The 20,696-nt window shown below is 43.6% G+C and overlaps 1 protein-coding gene across 5 annotated transcripts in view; it reads left to right on the forward strand.

Moving 5' to 3' along the window:
* The window catches only part of AFG2A (AAA ATPase AFG2A), a 286,867-nt gene that overhangs the window by 211,399 nt on the left and 54,772 nt on the right, over nucleotides 1-20,696 (forward strand). For 4 of the 5 annotated variants that reach the window (XM_075929852.1, XM_075929851.1, XM_075929850.1 and 1 more), the window contains exon 15: nucleotides 15,670-15,834. In XM_075929852.1, coding sequence (XP_075785967.1) covers nucleotides 15,670-15,834 — 165 coding nt within the window. Of the gene's footprint in view, nucleotides 1-15,669; nucleotides 15,835-20,696 lie in introns of those variants that run through there. The other variant, XM_075929857.1, reaches the window with a different exon arrangement.

Raw genomic sequence — 20,696 nt, forward strand, 5'->3', positions numbered from 1 at the left:
TGGAGCAAAGCCGCGGAGCGCGGGGGCAGCGGGACAGCCCAGACGCACCGTGGCTGTCCTGCTGCCCTCGGGCTCCGCGGCTTTGCTCTGCTTTGCTCCCCGTCTCCCTGGTCTGCAGACCAGGGAGACGGGGAGCAAAGCAGAGCAAAGCCGCGGAGCACGCGGGCAGCGGACAGCTCCGCCGCTTTGCTTCCTCTCCCTGGTCTGCTGGAGACCAGGGAGACGGGCCCCGTTCATAACTGCGGATCCGACATAAGTCGGATCCGTGTAACTCGGGGACTGTCTGTATATACAGGCATTAGACTGTTCACAAGTGGAGGCCAGATAGAGGGTTAGCTTCAAACGTGTGTTTTTTGTTTTTTTTAATAAACAAGTGGATTACATTATTTAAAATAGCTGAAATACCTTGGACATCTACAGGTTCTATGATTCCAAATTAACTATTTGTAGACCTGTCTGCCAAGGGATGTGGTTGAAGCCACAATTCTTGAAATATTTAAAACTAGTCTAAATGAAACACTTGGAAATGTACTTTAGTGACCAATCCTGTGCTGGCAGGGAACTGGATGGGATGCCCTAACATACCCATTCCATCTCTAACATTTGATTTTTTTCAAGAAGCTAGATGCTGTGGAGTATATGAGAATGATGGTGTTAGCGAGGTACTAGATCAGGTTTCTTCAACTGAGAAGACAGATAGTTTCTCAGGGTGTTAATTGCCCCACAGCTGCATGTGTGTTCCCACGATTCAGTTCATTACTGTCACAGGAGACCATAAACATGGCAGCCAGCTCTGATACGTGAAAGAGATAAGCTGGCACTCAGCATCACCTTTCCTACTCCTGGGAAGGACGAGGTGAGAGAATGGATCAGTGAACAGTTCTAGTTCCCTCTCTTCTTGTCATTCCATTGCGGGGCATGAGGTATAAGAGCTCAATGCTGTCATCTCCCTGGCAGTACAGAGTCAGCAGCTGCATTTGCATAGTCTCATTGCTGCAATGAACTGTATCTCTGGGGGAGGCAAGTCTTCCTTCTCTGTGCTACAGCCTTCTTGAATTTGTTAGACTACTTATATCCCTCTTGAATGTGTTAGAGAAATTCTAACATAGGAAGACTGTAGCAGAAGGACCAAGTCCCCGGTCACTCAGATATGTGAGGAATAAGACTGAATGTGTTCTAAGCTGTATGAGGAACAGGAGAATAAAATGGACAGCTTTGTTGCAGTCCCTAAACTAGATGCCCTTCTTTTGTAGCTAATTAAAAATTCTGCAGTATTCCTCTGTTTTCCAGTTTTGGCAGGTCAGGAAATATTTCGGTTTTTCTGGTGGTATTTCAATCCTGTTTCTGTCTCTGAGTTCAAACAGGAAAAAAAGAGGGATGCAAACGCATATAAATAGTACTCACCTCTCAGAAGAGTTTCACATTTGATTTCTGTTTTGTACAAAGGTGCTCAGGACAGTTTTACTTTCTGCAAGCAATTTTGGCAATCCCTCTTTATGGTTCACGTGTCGTTTAAGTCACCTATTCTTCCGTTCTAGTTCATGAAAATTGCTGAATGTCACTCTAATTTGTGGTAAAACCCAGGGAACTTCTAGAGTTGCCAGGTGTCCGGTATCGAACTGGACAGTTTGGTAAAAAATTCAGAAAATACACGACACCTGATTTTTTTCACAGCCAGGAGGCGAAAATCCTGGGCTGTTCAGCTCAATACGGAGGCAGCCTGGCAACCCTAGTGCTTACCGGGTTCCGCAGGGGAGCTGTCCAGCCCGGGGCTGGAAGGCAAGATGGCGGATGGCCTCTGGCAACCTGTTAGAGCCAAAAAGCCTCACCACACGGATTGTAAAGTGGCCACGGTGTTGGCATGGTTTTTTTTGTTGTTGTTGTTGTTCGGTATTTTTTCTGAAACCGTTTGGCAACCCTCCAGGGAACTCAATCTCTTAAACCAGTGATATTGAATGTGGTGTTCCTTATTGCTGCAAAAAGGTCTCACTTCAGGCTATGTCATCATTATGTAGAAGGATTTCACTGTATTGACATGATGCATTGCAGCAGAGCACAATAAGGCGCTGAAGAAAATATTATGCAAAAATTTAAGTAAAAATACTGACCTGTGCCTGTCTCTGTTGTACATAACAGGAATATAAGGCAATGGATGGCACTTACCAGTTGACTGTGAACAGTAAGTTACATGTAGGGTGTTTAGGTATTTTTCTGCTCCATCCTTTTATTGTTTTCTCTGCCGACTCTTTTGAAACGCTCACTGTATGAGTTGTGTTACATCTTGTAGTGAGATGAAACCATCTGTTTCTCCTCTTTTATTATTACTTTGTGTTAATAACCATGTAAAATGTTCCTGCCCTGTTCACGGCTCTTCACAAAGTACTGCCACTTGATATTGCACATTCTTCCTGAACACCTGCTGTCAAACGCATCAAGTCTTTTCTTGTCAACTTGCACAATGCTCCAGGTCTTGAGCAAGACTGACGTGACAGAAATGTTGTGCAGCCTGATTTTTATATAATGCAAAATCCTTGTATAAGAACTGATGATAGAAGAATTAAACATTTTGGGGGAATTTTTTCTCAGTGACCCCCCCCCCCCAAATAATGTAATAGAATTCTCATTTATTAATTCAGTAGTCAAAACAATTGTTCATAAATAGGTTTGCAAATCAAACTGTCCGATCCTGAGTACAAATTTAGGTGTTGTGTGACGAGGACAGAGAATAATCTGTATAAATCACTGGAGAGACAGGAGGGTAGTGGCTGGGGAATAGAAAGAGACTGGGTAGGCAGTGTTGGATGAGCTGAAGGTGGTGGAACCTTTTTGTTGCAATCAAGCAATCTGGGAAACCAGCAAAAAGAATCGCTAGTACCACCTCAGAGCTGCTCATCCAGTGGTCACCAATGAGTAGATCAGGATCTGCTGATAGATCTGGGAGCCTCTGACAGGTGATCCTGACTGGTTTGGCCAAGAGGCTATCAAGTTCCAGCGCTTCAGCTGCCCCTCCCGCCACTGCTGCTCATCTCCTGCTCTTAGCCTTGGAGCTGTCCACTCAGTAGCCTCCTGCTTGCTAGGAAGGGTAGGGGAGGAAGGGGCCGTGCTGATGTCAGGGTGCTCCCTATCCCCCTCTGTATCCTGTTTCCACAGAGCAGAGAGGGGGACACAACAGGACTTGGAATGGCTGCTTTGGGGAGTGGTGCAGGACCAAGACAGGGGTGAGCCTGATTTAGCCCCACTGCACCACCACCCAGGAGCCACCTGAAGGTAGGCAGTGTCCAGCTGGAGCCCACATCCTGAAACCCTGCCCCAGTCATGAACCCCCTCCCTGCCTGAGCCCCGAAAAACCCCTGCATCCAAATACCCTCCCAGAGCCTGCACCTAGAACCCCCTCTGGCATCCCAACTGTCTGCCCCAAGATCAGCTCAGAGCCCCTCTCACACTCCAAATCCCTTAATCCAAGACCACAGCCTGTGCCCCAACCATCTGCCCCTGCCTGGTGAAAGGGAGGGAGAGTGGGGGAGGAAGGGAGAATGGAGTGAGCAGGGGCAAGGCCTCAGAGACAGGTCACAAAAGAGGCAGGGTCAGGGTATTTGGGTGTGAGGTAGATCTTGGATTGCACTTAAGCACGAAGGTTGGAGACCAATGTGCTAATCCAGCGTTTCCCAAACTATGGGCCGTGGCCCAGTACCAAGCTGTGGGAAAAAAATACTGGGCCTCAGCGTGGCTGCCGGGGTGCTCCGGGCTCTCGGAGTGCCCATGCAGCACCGGGTTGCTCAAGCCCTCCGCCGAGCTGGGCAGAGGATGCAGCCAGATGTTCCCGGCTCCCGGCAGAGGCGTAGCGAGGGTTACCAGGTGAGTTCAGAAAAAATTCCAGACACACTTGATCTCAGATGGGGGCGGGGACTGGCCGGGAGGAGGTGTATGTGGGGTGGAAACCAGCTGCTGGGAAATAGGTCTGGGGCGGGGGTTGGGAGCAGCAGGGCTGGCTGGGGCAGATGCGGGGTGGGAACCGGCTGGCGGAAGCAGGGCTGGACTGGAGCAGCAGGGCTGGCCAGGAGAGATCGAGGGGAGAACCAGCCAGCTGGGAGGGGCTCAGGGGGAGCAGGGATGGCCGGGAGAGATCGGGGGGAGGGGGAGACCAGCCAGGGGCAGCAGGGATGGCCTGGAGCAGCAGGGCTGACTGGGGGAGATTGGGAGGAGAAGCAGGGGAGAACCGGCCTGCTGGGAGTGGGAAGGGGGAAGTGGGGCTGGCCAGGGGGAGGAAGCGGGGAGGGAGTGAATTGGCTGGCGGGAAGCAGGACTGCCCCGGGCACGTGCAGATCCCGGGGCGCTGCCCCTCCCGTGCATGGTCCCGGCGCAGCACAAGTGAGTTCAGCTCTGGCGATTCCATTCTCCCCTCTCCCCCATATTCCCCCTCGAGTAGTTGTGAACTGCCTGGCTAGTAGACACACTCACTCAGAGTGAGCACATCTACCAGCCAGGCAGTTCGCAGCTATGGACTGATAGACCTATAATAATAAAACTTGCCTAATTAGAAAATACCAGACATTTTATATGCCCCATATTTTCTCAATTTGTTTTCCAGACAGAACCCTCAAATACCGGATTATCTGGTACAAAACCAGACACCTGGCAATCAATCCCTCCTTACACCCTCCCTCCTAGCCAGATACCCTACCCCCAATCTGCTTCTCCTCCCGCCTCCCCGAGTGCCTGTGCAGCGCCGGGTCCCCCAAGCCCTGGCCCGGGCTGGGTGGAGGATGCAGCCGGGTGAAACAGTGAAAATGTATTCATTTTTCATTCTTTTTTAATATGCGTTTATATTTTTGGGCTGCCAAAAACAGTACTGAAAAAAAAACGGGTTCCAACTAAAGTAAAAAGTTTGGGAAACCCTGGTCTAGCCAGCTTTCTATCCATCTTACAGTCTATTTATCCAATCCACATTCCCTTAACTTGCTGGCAAGAATATTGTGGGAGACCATATCAAAAGCTTTGCTAAAGCTGACACTGGGGGCTTTGGGAGGACCAGAAACAACTTATTTGAATATTCATCATTTGTGTAATGGATATGCAAATATGCAAATGAATGCTACCTGTCCTCCAAAAGCCTGTGAATGGATTTACTGGTCCCCATGTCAAAAAGTTTGGGAAACCCCGTGCTAATCCATTGGATCATCTCATGCAGACTGCAGGACAGGGCAGTGCACCAAGATAGCACGTCTTACTCTGATTGATGCCTCCTTCTGTCTGAAGATGAAGTGTATTCATACTTGACATCTCCTTGACATTTGATACCATTGTTCATCACATACACTGCAGGGCTGAAGAGAAATGCCCTGAAATGGCTCAAGTCCCATTTTGATTAAACTGTGAGGGGCATTATGGACAACTGTTTTCCACCTCCAAACTTACAGGGTCTGAAAAGCTCCAAATGTCTGTCTTTTTTCCATATTTGCATTATGTATGGTACGCTGTTAGGGAAACTTGTGAGACAACAGGGACTCTAACAGCACAATAGTGGGTTTATGTCTGCTTTGTGTAACCTATTACACCAGCATCCCCCCCAGCTCTCTTATTTCTTACCCCAGATTAGCTGCTGGATGAGGAGTAACTGGTTAAAGCTGGTCCCAGGCAAGATTAAGGTGATACTAATATAGAGACAGAAGCACTTCAAATAACTTGCTTCCTCTGTAATATTTGCTCTTGATAGTCCAAAACCTGTTTTGGAGTCCTTTCATTAGATGTTCAAATAGCAATCATAATAAAAAAGATACACTCCCCTTTGCAATTGGCCAAATGATTGTGCTTCATTCTGACCCAGGCCTAACATCAGGCCCTGATGTTCTATCCATCCTCTGGACTTGAATGTTTTAACAAGTTGTCATATCTAGGAATTAAGTCATAGACTCTGGGGGGAAAAATTCAGCCAATGCAAAATACAGCAAACCACATGTTACCCACACAAGTTTGCTCCCATTGAATGCAGTTTTCAGTTCAAGGCCTGCGTCCTACATTACATGCACATGTATGCGTATACCCTGTGTAGAACTCCCAGTTACTGGATGCTCACCAGGCTGTTGCATTTGGGTCTTGAATCTGCCCCTGATTGGGGAATCTAGGCACAATGCTGAAGTGTAGCTCCTCTGTCCAGTGCTCCTTCTGAAAGCTGAGACCTCACAAGTGCTGACCTCTGATTTTCCCCTAAGCATAAGGACACCTTTTCTAAAATTCGGGCCATCTGGGTGCTGTGGGTTTACCATTTAACTCCTGAGAGGTAGGTGACAGTGGAAGTGAACAGACACATAGGCTTTGCATAGGATTCTAAACATTATGTTTTACTTACGGTAAGAGGTACACAGGTCTAGACGAAATAATAAACACAGGCATACATTTTCCCTGCCTTTTTCCTCCCCACGTTGACAAGTTCTTTGACATAAGGAAAAACTGCGTAGCACCTTAAAGACTAACAAGATGGTTTAATAGGCGATGAGCTTTCATGGGCCAGACCCACTTCCTCAGATCATGTTCTGAGGAAGTGGGTCTGGCCCACAAAAGCTCATCGCCTATTAAACCATTTTGCTAGTCTTTAAAGTGCTACGCAGTTTTTCCTTCCGTTTTAGCAAGATCAGACTAACAAAGCTACCTCTCTATTACTATTTGACATTGGCAGAGTTCTCTGAGGTGTTCGGATCCTGCACTTGCAGGTCATGGCTTTCTTTCAGAATCATGGAATCCCTCTCTCTTGGGATATCAGATAGCTTTCCTTTGCCCTAGATGATTTAGACAGGACAGCATTGCCATGAAAGCATGTCCTGCTTTTCTTTGCAAAACTTTCTTTGTCAGTTTGTTGAGTTTATGTATCCTACAAAAAATGTCAAATTAATACTTTGTTCTCTTGCTGTCGAGAGCGTAGAGGAACTAGCTTCTCTTAGTTTCAGCGTACCCAGTGTTAGGCAGGCATTTAAGGTCTAATGGCCAACTATTGTGCCAGGTGCAGAAGATATGTTCTACAGCCCCTGTTAGTAAATGATAGATTCCACATTTGCTGAGGCAGTCCACGCGTTCAACAATTTCCTTATATTAACCAGAATTTCTAAGTTGTACATTAGACAAATGCTGCTTATTGTCACATCTTGATATTCAAAGAGCTTCATGGATTGTTTCTTCATGATCGTGATCAGCTGTGTTCCAGTGTGCCAGTGAAAATAATAGTTAATGGATGAAACCTACCAAGTATGGGAGAAGCATTTTCATAGGAGCTTGCTTTTTTACTAAGGAATTCACTCCTGCAAGATATAAAAATGTCTATGAAACAAACCACTTTCTTAACCGTTAAAGAACTCAGATCTCCAATTTAGCTTTCCCTTGATAAATTCGTCACAGAATATGCTGACTCCCTCCCCCCCCACACAAGTAAACAAACAGGAAATCCCACAAACTATAAAGTAATCAAGTTCTGTCTTAGGATAGAAGGAAAGAGATTTCTTTCTAAATGCTTTGCAGGTGCTCAGTTACTATTGTGTTAAGTTGAATAATTGAATTGCTGGATTACATTATAAAATTTAAAATGCCTCTGATCTCCAGGAACATTTTTTCAGTAGGGATCACATGAAATCAAGATTGTATAAAGAGCCTAGTTAATTCAGGTTACAAGGACTTTGTTACAAAGGATACAGATTTTTGTGTTCTTTCCAGTTCTCCAATTGCACTGTAATTGTAGCTATGTTTGTCCCAGGATATTAGAAAGACAAGGTGGGTGATGTAATATCTTTTACTGGGCCAACTTCTGTCTCTTTCACCAAATGAAGTTGGCCCAATAAAAGATACACCTAACCCCCCTTGTGTTTCAGTTCTCTAATTCTCATTTCAGGTCTGATCCCAAGGAGGTCTTAAGGTTGGCTAGAACTCCTTGCTGTACTATATGGTTTCTGTAGGAAATGTCATTTAAAGGGAAAATATCCTAATATAAGAACCCATTTATGGAAATGTTCAACACACTAACCCTCAAACTTAAATTCAGGAGGTAATTTAATTTAATACTCCTTTTTGTTTTGTGTTTTTAATTTTGCTTGCAGGAAAAAATATCTTGTCAAACTTATCTGGACTTACATGGTTCTTTTACAGCCTAGGTTGCCTTTTTGGGCCATATAGAGACAGTAGATTCCTATACGACAGGAGTGGGCAAAAGGGCCAGATCCAGCCCACCAAGCAAGTTGATCCAGCCCACGGAGGCCCCTGCCGCTCCTCCCACTCAAAGGCCAAGAAGCCCTGATTGGCCTGAGGGTGGGGGGGGGGGGGAGAGGAGGAGTGCGCGACGTCTCCTTCCGTCCTGTGAGGGGTGCTGTGCTTCTAAGCATTGCACATTCCTTGCAGGACAGGGGCAGGGTGGGAGGAGACTCTGTGTGCTTTCCCTGCCCCCAGGCCAATCAGGGCTTGGGGGCGGGAGGAGCGCATGAATTCTCTCCTGCCATGCAAGGAGCTCAGCACTTAAAGTGAACTGCCCAGCTGCTGCTCAACTGGTGAGTGACTCTAAGCGTGGCGCTTCCTTGCAGAGCAGGGGCAGAGAGTGAGAGACTTCACATGCTCCCCCTCCCCAGGCCCTGATTGTCTTGGAGACAGCAGCAGGGAGCATGTGAAGTCTCCCACCGCTAGGGGCCTGGATACCTAGAGGAAACCACCAGTTGTTTAGAACAGCTGCCAGCTCTCTCGAGGATGGGGGGATGGGAGAAGGGAGGAAGCAAAGACTTTGGGTGCTCCCCCACCCCAGACCAATCGTGGTCTGTGGGTGGGGAAACACAGAAGTCTCCTGGCCTCATCCCTTCCTCCTGAGGCCCCGCCCCTTGAAGTGGTCCCCGGTCAAAAATTATTGCCCACCCCTGCTGTAGAATGAAATTAGAAATATATTAATAAGATTAGGCATGAATGTGAGAGGCTATGATATTTTCTTCAGTCCTAGCTGAAAAACCTAGGAAAATCTGATGCTTGCTGTGTCTTCTTACTAAAATATTGGCAACATCTTTTTAGTTCTGCATGGCTCAACAGTGTAGTTCTTGCTATGGCTTAGTATCTAACAGGCTGGCTAATGCCATTCTAACAAGTTAATGACATACTTTAAAAAAAAGTTAGGGAAGCCCTAAGGTTAATTCAGGTTTAAGAATTAGTATTTCTATTTTCAGTGGGAACCACAAATAGTTTATCTGGGCTGTATAGATTTAAGGGTTTTTTTTTCCCTGAATAATTATCTACAATAATCTCTCTCTCTCTCTCTCTCTCTCTCTCTCTCTCAGCCTTGTTATAGAAGGTAGCTAAGTTTTCCAACCATCTGTCTCAAGTAACATTTCTCAAATTAAAAGGAGTCCCTCTAGATGATATAGAGATTGCATGGGGTACATCTAGACTACAGGCTTTTTTCGACAGAGGCTTTGTTGACAGATACTGTTGACAAAGCCTCTGTCGAAAAAGAGCATCTAGACTACAGCCAGTTCTGTCGACAAAGCAAGCTGCTTTTTCGACAGAGAGTCTAGATGCTCTCTTTTGAAAAAGCACAGTGTGGAAGCAGTAGCGCCTTTTTTCGACATAACTCTGTCGACAAAGGCGTTATTCCTCGTAGAATGAGGTTTACCTCCATCGACAAAACTGCCAAGTTCTGTCAACTTACCGTCGATAGAACTCGGTGGTAGTGTAGACGCAGGTATAGTTTTGTCGACAAAAGTGGACTTTTGTCGACAAAACCCTGTAGTCTAGACTAGCGGTTCTCAAGCTTTTTGGGCTCCAGAGCCCTTTACATGTGTAAAAATTTATACGGAGCCCCAGCGAGCCACTGATTATATGTGTTGTACCTATCGATGTTTCTAGTTTGTCAACCTCGCAGAGCCCCTGGAGATGTCTCACAGAGCCCTGGGGCTCCGCGGAGTGCAGTTTGAGGAAAAACTGGTCTAGACACACCCATAGTGTTCCGCAGCCCCTAACCCGTAATCTATGAGTTATATGTGCTCAACACCTCCATTTAGCACCTACCAACATCTTGTTTAACACCTCTCCCCACACATATTTGCATAAATATTGCTTGATGGTACATAATGGCTCTACCCATATTCCAATTAATTGTATCCCCCCTTTTTTTATCATTAAGATCTCTCAATAAATGAATTCTGTGCCTCCTACCATTATATCAATTAATTCTGGCTCCGTCACCCCCCACTAGTTATTTGTGTGCTTCTATTTTCATATTTCAGCTGCAAGCTATTCATTCTGTGCTTCCTGCAGTTCCTGTCAGCCTCTTCGTCTTGCATGCCCTTTTGTTCCTGCTGCAGCAGTGGTGGAATCTCCAGGGAGTCTTCATTCCCACTTCCTGTGTTGGGAGGGTCAGTTCCAGGAGTTTTTCCTTTAGGAACATAAGAGCAGCTATACACGGTGAAAACCAGTGGTCTGGCTAACCCAACATTCTGTCTTCCGACAGTGGCTAATGCTGGATACTTCAGAAGGAATGACCAGAACAGGGCAATTACTTGAATGATCTATCCCCAGTTATGCAATCCCAGCGTCTGGCAGTCAGAGGTTTTAGGGACTGCCACAACTTGGGGTTGCATCTATGATTACCATCTTGGCCCATTGATAGACCTATTCTCCACACACACATCTAGCCTGAAGGGCAGTGACCAGTTCAAGGGATTCTCTCTCTCTCTCTCTTTTTAATGTGGGATGTGAGTCAGGGGGTCTATTCCAAGGTTCTTTAATCCCTCTGTCCCCTTGCCTGGGCTTGGAGATTTAGAGGGGTACCTAGGCCATTTTTCATAGGAGAGAACAGAGTGACTTAGAGCTGCTGTGTTCTTTCTGCTCCTTCTTCCCCACACCTCTTTTGTAAAAGTAGTATCCGCTGTTCTCTCCTTCCCCATTCAAAAACTGTTCTCAGATCCTTAGGGAAGCAGAGAGAGCTCTGACAGGCACCTCTGGTTACCTTCCCCAGGAGGTGATGGTTATGTGGTAAGTTTTCCCTGCACACCAAGGAGAGGAAATGAAAACCTGCAGAGTTGGCAGGTGTGTGGTTCAGGAAAGCACTTAAACATGTGCATAAAGTTAAATGTGTGGCATAAAAAAGTGGTTCATGTTCTCTCTCAGAAAGACACAGTAATAATTCTGACATCAGAGATCAAACATTCAAAATTCTATCCTTGTACAAAGCCTTGTCTACAGTATAAGAAAAAGTGTGATTTAAAAAAAATCAAGTTATCTAACCTGATTTGAAACTCCACTTAACACTTAATATAGTTTTAACACCTTTAAAATAAGCTATGTTAGTTAGCTGTGGCATACCCTAGGGAAGAATCTGGATTATAGCAAGACCAACTAGACAATGTATCGACAAAGGTATTAAACTATTTTATGCTAGGTGCTAAATGATGTTTCAAATCAGGTTAGATAATTAGATTTTTTTAAAATCCCCCCTTAGCAAGACAAGATTTAAATCAAGTAAAGCATTCTTTGTAACAATCTTATTCCAATAGGCTGCTAGTCTATACTAAATTGGTGAGTAAATGAGTAATCTTCGTAGTGAGGATTCACATTTGATTTTATGGTGGTGCTGTCGGCTGGTCTCAGAAAGAGATCCAGTAGGAAAGTACTGTAGCTGAGAAGCATAGTCAATCTGAACAAGAGGCAGGATGTAACAGACAAAATGGTTGGGATCCTCAGAGCTTGAGAGAGGAAAAATAATCTTATAGCTAAAGAACAGGACTGGGAGTCAGGAAATATGGGTTCTTATCTTCATAACTGCCATGGACTTTGCATGATCTAGGGCAAATTACTTAATTTATCTGAGTCTAAACTCATCAATGGATTAATAATACTTAGGTACCTCATAGGGGTGATGAGTTTCAAATAACATTGTAAAGCACTTTATCATTCTTGTGAAAAGTGCTTAGGAACCCAAAGAACTCTTCTTATGTCTGTGCATACCAGTCGATCTATTTGCCCTTTTTTACTGCTTTACCTTTCACCACAGCTAGCATAGATCCCCTCTCCACCATTTGTGTGTTCCCACCTTGAGCTTGGATGCAGGAGAAAGTTTGTTTCTCAACTTGTGTACCCCAGTTACCAATCTGCAAAATAACTATACTTCCTCTCCTCTGTCCTTTGTCTTACTGATTTTAGATGGCACACTCTTCTGATTCTTATTATTTGTATATGCAGCAAATAGTAACAGGGTGGTCCTAACTTGACTGGGCACTCAAAGTATGTTCATAACTCAAATTAACATTTCTCTCTTTTAAGAAGACTAGGAGGCTGCGCCCCCTGCTTGCTACGCTTGCCAACCCCGCTCTCTCTGAATGGTTTTGCTTCTCTGAGAGAGCCCATTGACAGTGATGACATGATGACAACATTCTCTTGTCCTGCAGGAACATTCTGTTGTCTGGCAGGAGAAGCTTTTTATATATATAGAAAGAAAGAACAGTTTTTCCTGCCGGGTGACAGAATGTTCCTGCCGGGTGACAGAATGACATCATCAGCGTCAACAGGCTCTCTCAGCAAAGCAAAAGTGGCCAGAATGGGGGAGGGGTAGGTAAGAGTGAAAGAGAATTCCCCCAGTGACACTGCGAGGCCGGGGGAGAAGGCGGTGCTGAGGCTGGCCTTGGCTCAGTTTGGGACAGCCCGTTACAGTGAGCGTTGGCTGGAGTGCGCAGAGCTTGCTGCTGGGGGAGCCAAGGGAGCTCAGGGCGCTGCAGAGAGGAGGGGAAAGCCCGGCCCAGCCATAGTCCGAGCTGTCACAGCGTGGAAAAGCCCTGGGCACAGGGCAGCGACCACACCACAAAGGGCTCTTTGTGCACGGCCTGCCACGCTTGCAGATGAAGCTGAAGCAGAAGGAGCCCCGGGGGCAGCATGGTCCACACCGGAGTGGCCTGGGGAACGTGAGCGCAGCAGTAGGACACAGCAAACTCTCTGCTCAGCCTGCTGGCAGCTGCTCGCTCCTGCCTCACTGTGCAGCAGATAGGAGGTTCTGGCACCACCGTCGTGCTTCCTCCCTACGTGGGTTGGGCATGATCGTTATTCGCTGGCAGGCGGCCGACCAGGCAGGAGGCTACTGGGCGGGAGGGGAGATGTTGGGGGCTGTGCAAAGTGCCCCCACCCCTCCCGTGGCCAGAGAGAGCTGAGTGGGGGGGTGCTGCAGAGGCCAGGCTTGGGAAGGGCTTAGAAGGACAGAGGGCATGGGGCGTTGCTGGGGCCAGGCATAGAAAGGGGCTTGCGTGGCACAAGGGCAGGGAGTGTAGCAGGGGCCACAAAGACACGGGGTGGGGCCGGCAGGGTGTATCAAAGGGGGCGGGGATGCTGCAGGGCCCAGGAGACACTGCAGGGGTCGGGCATAGGGAGCTTTTCCATGTTGCACCTGCTAACAGCGTGGGCTGCAGTCGGGCTGGGCTTTCCTCTCCTCTGTGCAGTGCTCCAAGCTCCCTCGGCTTCCCCAGCAGCGGGGCGCCACACACTCCAGTCAGCATTCACTGTAACGGGCCATCCCGAACTAAGCCAGGGGCCTGCCTCACCACCCCTCCCTTCCCCAGCATTGCTGTAGAAAGTCTCTCACACACACTCTCTCTCTCTCTCTTAACGTCATGGCCTTTTACTTGGGCCACCAATTAGAGGCTAAAGCTATCTGAAAAGACATTTAAGTGAGAAAATGGTGCTAAATAACAGCATAAAAATAAATTACAGTCACTCATTATTATTAGGCTAAACATTCCAACATTGAGTAGATTTCCTCATTAAACCATCCCTAAATGAAGTGAAGTTCACTGTTGTACTTGTGAACATTTCAGGTTTTCTGTAAGTGATAACTTTAGCTATAGGCATTTCCTTAGGAGCAAGTGGAAAGCAATATAATAAGTACATAATACCATAACTTCCCAGGCCATTCATGAAACTTTAAAATGCTTCTATAAAAAATGTCGATCAAAAATGGCATTATCCCGATACAAACATGATGTAGACATTGAATTACAAACTTGTAGCATTGTCTTTTTAGGGTGTCAAGTTCCTAAATAAACCCACCAATACTACTGTTCGTAGCTAGTTGGAATTCATTGTATGTATTGCAATTTCTGTAGTTGAGAAATGTTGTGTTTTTGTTTTAAAAATAACAGGACATCTCTTAACATTTAGGAAACATTTTTCCACCCTGAAGCACCATAACAGTCTTTTTAAAGCACCTTTAGGAAGGGTGTTAGCTTGATCAACGCTGTGTAGGAAGGAAGGCTCTTTCCTGCTATTTTTTCAGCATGACTTTCACTGACATGATCAGGCTGGGAAAAGACTTATTGGCTGAAAGCCCAGGACAACTATGCAATATCTCAAGTCAACTAGAACTCAAACTATCCTGCCCAAGGGAGAACTGTAACATAAAAAGAATTTAGGTTATAGGCTGGATCTTATAAACATTGTCGAGTTATAGTGTATTTTAAATATTATTTATGTGCATTTGGCTTTATGTGCATTTCTCCCAGATGCTCTATCAGCAAATGAAATGTTGAAAAATTAAACAATTTCTAGACTTTTTCCAAAAATATGGATGTGACTCCCTCTGATCTCACAAATTAGGCAGCTGATTGTTTTTATGTTTATTTAGGAATTAGTCCTTAAGTCCTTACTCAGAGAAAAATCTCTAGTAGTCTTCCATGGGAATTTTGCCCAAGTAAGGACTTCAGAATTTGTCCCATTACTCCGCTTAGAAATTTTTCATCTAGAATTCAGTGACAGTTCCATCTCAGGGTGTGGGAGGTGGAGATCTAAAAATCAGAGGGGAGTTTACTATTATTGTCAAGGTATGAATTGAGGTATACCCTTATTCTGATTTGTAATAGAGGTAGATTTTATTTTCTTTTTCTGCCTTGTTTGTATTTTATTTTTTATGCATATTTAATCTGTTGCCGTTGCTTTAGTCGTTATTGCTATTGCTCAGCTTTAAATTGTTCTCTTGGAGATTCTTAAGCTCATTTGAGTACTGGGAGTTGTCCTACTGAAGACAATATGATTACTTATAGTCAGAAAGTTATACATCTGAATAAGACTTTGCTAGATTGGGGCTTTAGATGGTATATCATTTGTTTAATTATGAAGTGTCCTGTGGCACAGAAGAAAAAACTGCCAGAGCGATTAGACTCTACTGATTATCAGAGTTAAGATAAGAGTTCTTGAAATGTCATGTTTTTTGTTATTGAAACTAAATGTCATTGACTGCTGCCTACCATGACCTTTTCTGTCTTGGGGAAAAAATGGGAGTGAAAGGATATTCTTTCCTTCTGTAAATTCTAAAGACTGACAAGATAGATGAATATGAAATAACAAGTATCTGCAACATTTATATTTTCTAACTTTAATACTGTAGTTTTAATTGAAGATCTTAACTTGTGGAGAAAATGGCCATTTATCCATAAACTAGGTTCCAATTCCCCTTGAAACAAGTTTTAAATTATTTTTAGGAAATTTTTATTATTCTTTGTTTAGTATATTTTCAGTACTTGGTCTACTGGAATCTGGGGGGCAAACACCCACCATGGCCTAATCCTTTATATCCATGGCCTGTTAGTATAATCAGAGGGAAAAAATCCTAAATGTGTGGCTTTTATTATTGAGAGTTTCATTATTGTTAACTGACTGTGTGTGACTTTTTCATTATAGGCTTTGATGAGACCTGGACGAATTGACAGGATCATCTATGTGCCCTTGCCAGATTCAGAAACTCGTAGAGAAATATTTAAACTTCAGTTTCGTTCCATGCCTATCAGTGAAGAAGTCTGCTTAGAGGAGCTTGTCCTGCAAACGCAGAAGTATTCAGGAGCAGAGGTAAAACATTCTGTGCTCTGTTAGTGATTGGGGAATGAAAACACAGAGCTGTCCATGTGAAAAAAATATAACATAAGTACCATCAACTTACTTTTGTGATGAGAATTTGAAAGGCAAATTCTTCAGAATGCTGTATGTTTTCTTTGTTTTGTCAGGTACTTTGGAGAGTGCACAGAAAAAATAATATGGCTTTAAGTTGAATTGTCTTTACCATCAAGTGCCCACCACACCAGTGATTCCAAAAAGAAGCCATGGCTTCTTTTGGAAGGGATGGAATGCATAGATGATCCCTGGGAAGTTGTACTGTTGTATTGCAATCATGCCAACAGAGACTTTGCTTTGTGGGATGGGAAAGTTAGTGTGAAGGCACAGGTCTGCTGGATGATTGTCTCTGGCATCTCACCGATCTGTTGGCATCTTACATGTCTGAGGGTGTGCTTCATAGACTATTCCATGTTGAGGGAGAACAACCATGGAATAATGTGGAAGAATCTCTGTGATGAGATAGTTTCAGAGAATTTCTTCCCTAGCACTTCCTCATGGGTTTCTCTGTGGGGCTACATCTATACCAGCGTTTCTTAAACTGTGTTCCGTTCTTTTTTATTTTTTTGCTCAATAACTTCTCCCCCACTCCTTCCCCCCCCCCCCCTCTTTTTTTTGCTCAACAAAAAATCCTTGGTGTTCCTCATAAAAAAAAAAATTGTTTGGTGTTTCTCGGTCTTAAAAAGTTTAAGATACACTGGTCTATACTGCAGTCTTCTTCTGCAAAAGTTTATGCAAATGAAGCATGGCTTAGCAAATTGCCGCACTTCATTTGCATAATTCATTAGCAGCTGTGTTTGCCCAAGAGGCTTTTGTGCAAAAAAGAGCTGTGTAGATGGCTCGTTTTTGTGCAAAAGCCCCCTCTTGCACAAGAGCTGTTCGTCCTCATTTTTTCAGGAAGAACGGTTCTTGCACAAGATGGGGTTTTTTGCACAAAAGCCTTTTGTGCAAAAATGGCTGCTAATTAATTATGCAAATGAAGTGCAGCAATATTCTACTCTATGCTTCATTTGCATAAGCTTTAGTGGAAGAAAGCTGCAGTATAGATGTAGCCTGGGAGAGCTCAAGGTAGTCCTATTTTCCAGCATATCAAAGTTTCTATGAAAAAGTCTGCTTTTGTCTGCAGATGCCTCATGGTTACCACACTTATTTCCTAACCAAGAATAGAGGGAAACTCTCGTAGTTAAGATTCTGTTGTGTCATAGTTGTTGATATATATTAGCATTTTAATGGTAACCATGTTGTCTTTGCTTATTAGTCCATTCAGTTTTTCTATAAAACCTATGATCCTTTCCTTATTTTATTTAGTTAAATTATATGTGGGAAAAACATACGTTAAAAGAACGTTATTTCAGTTGCATAGTCAAGAAATGCTAGAATTAAAATTGCCCAGGCCACCTTCATTTGGTCCCCTATGCATGTGCATCAGGTCTATGGGTTTTAATTACGTACTATTTTTTTCACAGGCCCTCTGCTTCATTTAGTGAGCAGGTTGGACTTTGTTCTGAAAATGAATCAAGGTTGTGTAGTGAATGAAACTCCCATGTATAGGATCTATGTTGTATTCATTGTGAAAACAAAAAACAAAAACCCAAACCCTGAAAAAAGGGTCTTATAATGGAAAAGGTTGGACAAATTTAATTATAGGCATGTTACCTGCACTGCCAAAAATTAGATTCCATTCGAATATTTACTGCAGATGGAGCTGGTAGTAGCTGCCTCTAGTTGCGGTTGTCTAGTATTTTCTAAGATTCCATTTTCAGTTGCTTATAAACTTGCCTATTTTAAACCATTTAGGCTGAAATTTTATATGTTGTGTGTCATAGAACAACAACAAGAAACCTATTAAAGCCATTAGCTAGCTTGAAATTTCGCGTGACGCCTGGTGTCAGTGATTGCATTTTGCCATCCTTTGTGAAAATTTACCTAAATGTGGCCAAGTTATAGAAATAGAAATTTTGAAAAATGTCTGCTCTCAAGAGTGCAGCTGCTGTGCACAATTCAGAATATTTAGGGGATCCTACTGAATTTGGCATAGCTAACAATTTTAGTGGTGATTTCCTGTAATTTAGCTGATGTTCACAAAGAAGCATCTGTCCCTTAGTGTGGCTTTGTAATGGCTCAAAAGCACAATAAACTAACTTGTCATTGATTGTATCTTCACTATTTGCTGAAAAAACTGTTCTTGGGATACCATTTATCATATTTATGATAGTATTAATTTGGTTTATATTGTTCAGTAAGGTATAATAATAGTGACAGAGGAAAGAGCACACAAAGAACTTCTAAAGTGAGAGTTTCTTGAAAGTGTATGTAATAAGTCTGATGGTTGGCACTGACAGTTCACTGTTTCATTAAGGCCTTTTCTTTCTAGTGTCTCCAGTTTCCAGCTTTACAAATAATTTCCGCTGTTGAATGGCAAGTTCCCATATCCAGTGTTCTACCCTTTTGTATATCAAAGAAATAGGAAACACTTGGTTTTGTGTCTATAAGGTGCGGTATAAATAAGGAGCTTCTTGTAGAGATGTGTTGAACAATTGCAAAATGAGCTGAATAGACAGTGAGTAATACAGATTAATCTGGGTAAAAATAGCACAGCGAGTAATCATGGCATTCATCTGGCCTCCGTGCATGGCATCTTTTCAGATCAGATATTTGTATGTTTTCCCATCAACACTTGTGACCCTCATATGTGTATCTGTTCAGTGTGCGTGTTTCCTCTCTCATAATGAATATATTTATTTTTACATCCTTCTTGTGCCATAGTTAGAGTGCAGGGCGGAAACTCATCACTCTTTGTCATTTACTTAAGAACGTATACATAAATGATATATGAAGATAGTGAGCTAAATAATGTATACTGTGCTCTCATTCGAATGGGCTTGGGCGGGGAGGGGGGGGGGCGTTGTGAAACTTTTGGATAACCAAGCATTCGGATAGACAGAAGTGCTGTTTTGAGCTATGATTTTGCTGATACAGAAATAGAAGAAATGGAAGGAGTAAAGCTGATATTTGCTTGCTACTTTGTACTTTAATAAAGAGGGAAAAAAGCAACTTTACTGAGTTCATAAAAACACCAACATTGTATTATAATTACAGTGGACATAAATTAATTCTAAAATATTTATCTTTTTTATGAAAAAGGATTAATCACAATCTGTCACTTATCACCATTGTGTCCAGGGCTGCAGCACTTCTCCACGGCTCATCCCTTACCTTTCAGATATCACATGAGGTGCAGTTCAAATGTTGTAAATGTGGTGCAACATCAACCTTTTCTCCCCTTTCTAGGACCTTGAGAATCTGTAGTTTCTGCTTTAGAGCCAACTCAGAATGTTTCTTTTTTGACATTATCCTGCTGAACTGCTATTGCATCTAAAACAGGACTGAGGCCAGGCCTACATTAAAGGGGAAGTTGAATCAAGATATGCAACTCCAGCTACATTAATTATGTAGCTGGAGTCGACGTACCTTGTTTCAAGTTTCCCTGCCATCCCTTCTCCTTAGCTTTCCTTACTCCTCGCAGGACCAGGAGAACTGCCACCAATGGGGGCACCCTCTGAGTTCAATTTAGTGAGCCTTAATTAGACTCACTAAATTGAACTTCGGAAGATCAATTGCGACAGCATCAGTCTTCGCTTAGTGAAAACATGGCCTGAGTCTCAATAGCTGGAGGTAATAGCTCACAACTGTTGATTATTGCTAATAGACACAAAGTAACATAGAGCTTTATCGGAGACACACTGTGGCTTTGGATAATTAGGATTTTCTTATAAAGGGAATTAGAATAGCTGGAATTGTACTGTATTTTTTCAGCATTTCGTTTGTGAGAACAGACATTATTTATGAGAATATGTGTTTGAAGTTAATCGTGAAGTCCCCTCTTTTCCTTATAAGAGTAATGCTAAAATTAAAAAGCAGTTTATTTAACTGAGAGTTAGTTATCTGTTCAGTTCATATATTACACTATCAATATTGGACTAAACGAAACCTAATAACTGAACTCTCCTCACCCCCAATCTTTGAGAAATATGGTTTCAAATCTAATCTTAACATCTAGGGCCATTCTCTAATATACATATGCTGTTGGCTTTTTAAATGACTACAGTAAATCAAATGGCTATTTGAATGGCTTAAAGTGTTAAATACGATGGTTGAATTCTCCTTTTTTGCCAAGTTATGGAGTGAGGAAGAATAAAGTCTTCTGGGAGCCAGGACCTAAATCTTTGCTGAAGTGTTTTACTTCCCACCCAAGCCAAACTTCTCTGGCTAGCTGCAGCCCTCCTAAAAGCATTTTCCTTTTTTCCTCAGAATTTCAGACAAATTTTTCCTGTAGCTGCCAGAACCAAGATGTTCACAGCATAGGTCTGTCTGCAGCCATGTTGGGCCTGGCTTAACAGAAGTCCCCCTTGCTGCTGCTCTTCGGCTGGATTACAATCTTTCTTAATGTTTCATATTTCTTGGGGACAGTCAATCCCTTCCACCATTCGCAGATCCATTCTAAAAAGTTTTGCTGACACACTGGGTCAGAGCTGCTGCCTTCTGACCTTGCAGAACCACTGAAAGAAAACTGTGAGACTCCTGCTCTAATTCTATCTTTTTCCTCCCCTCTGTCAGTGTGGTACTTTGCAAGTTTTTGGCAGTACCTTATTTTAGCATCCATACGGTATTGTTGTCTTTTTGTAGAGTGTAAATTTCAAGACCCTAACATCAGAGAATCTGCCTGATGATCTCTTATTGCTATTGAGCATTTTGAAATATGAGCACTTATAACCACAACCCCATCCTCCCCCCCCTTTTACACACCAGGTGACACTGAA

Source organism: Pelodiscus sinensis, chromosome 5 (assembly GCF_049634645.1).
Source record: "Pelodiscus sinensis isolate JC-2024 chromosome 5, ASM4963464v1, whole genome shotgun sequence".
NCBI lineage: Eukaryota > Metazoa > Chordata > Testudines > Trionychidae > Pelodiscus > Pelodiscus sinensis.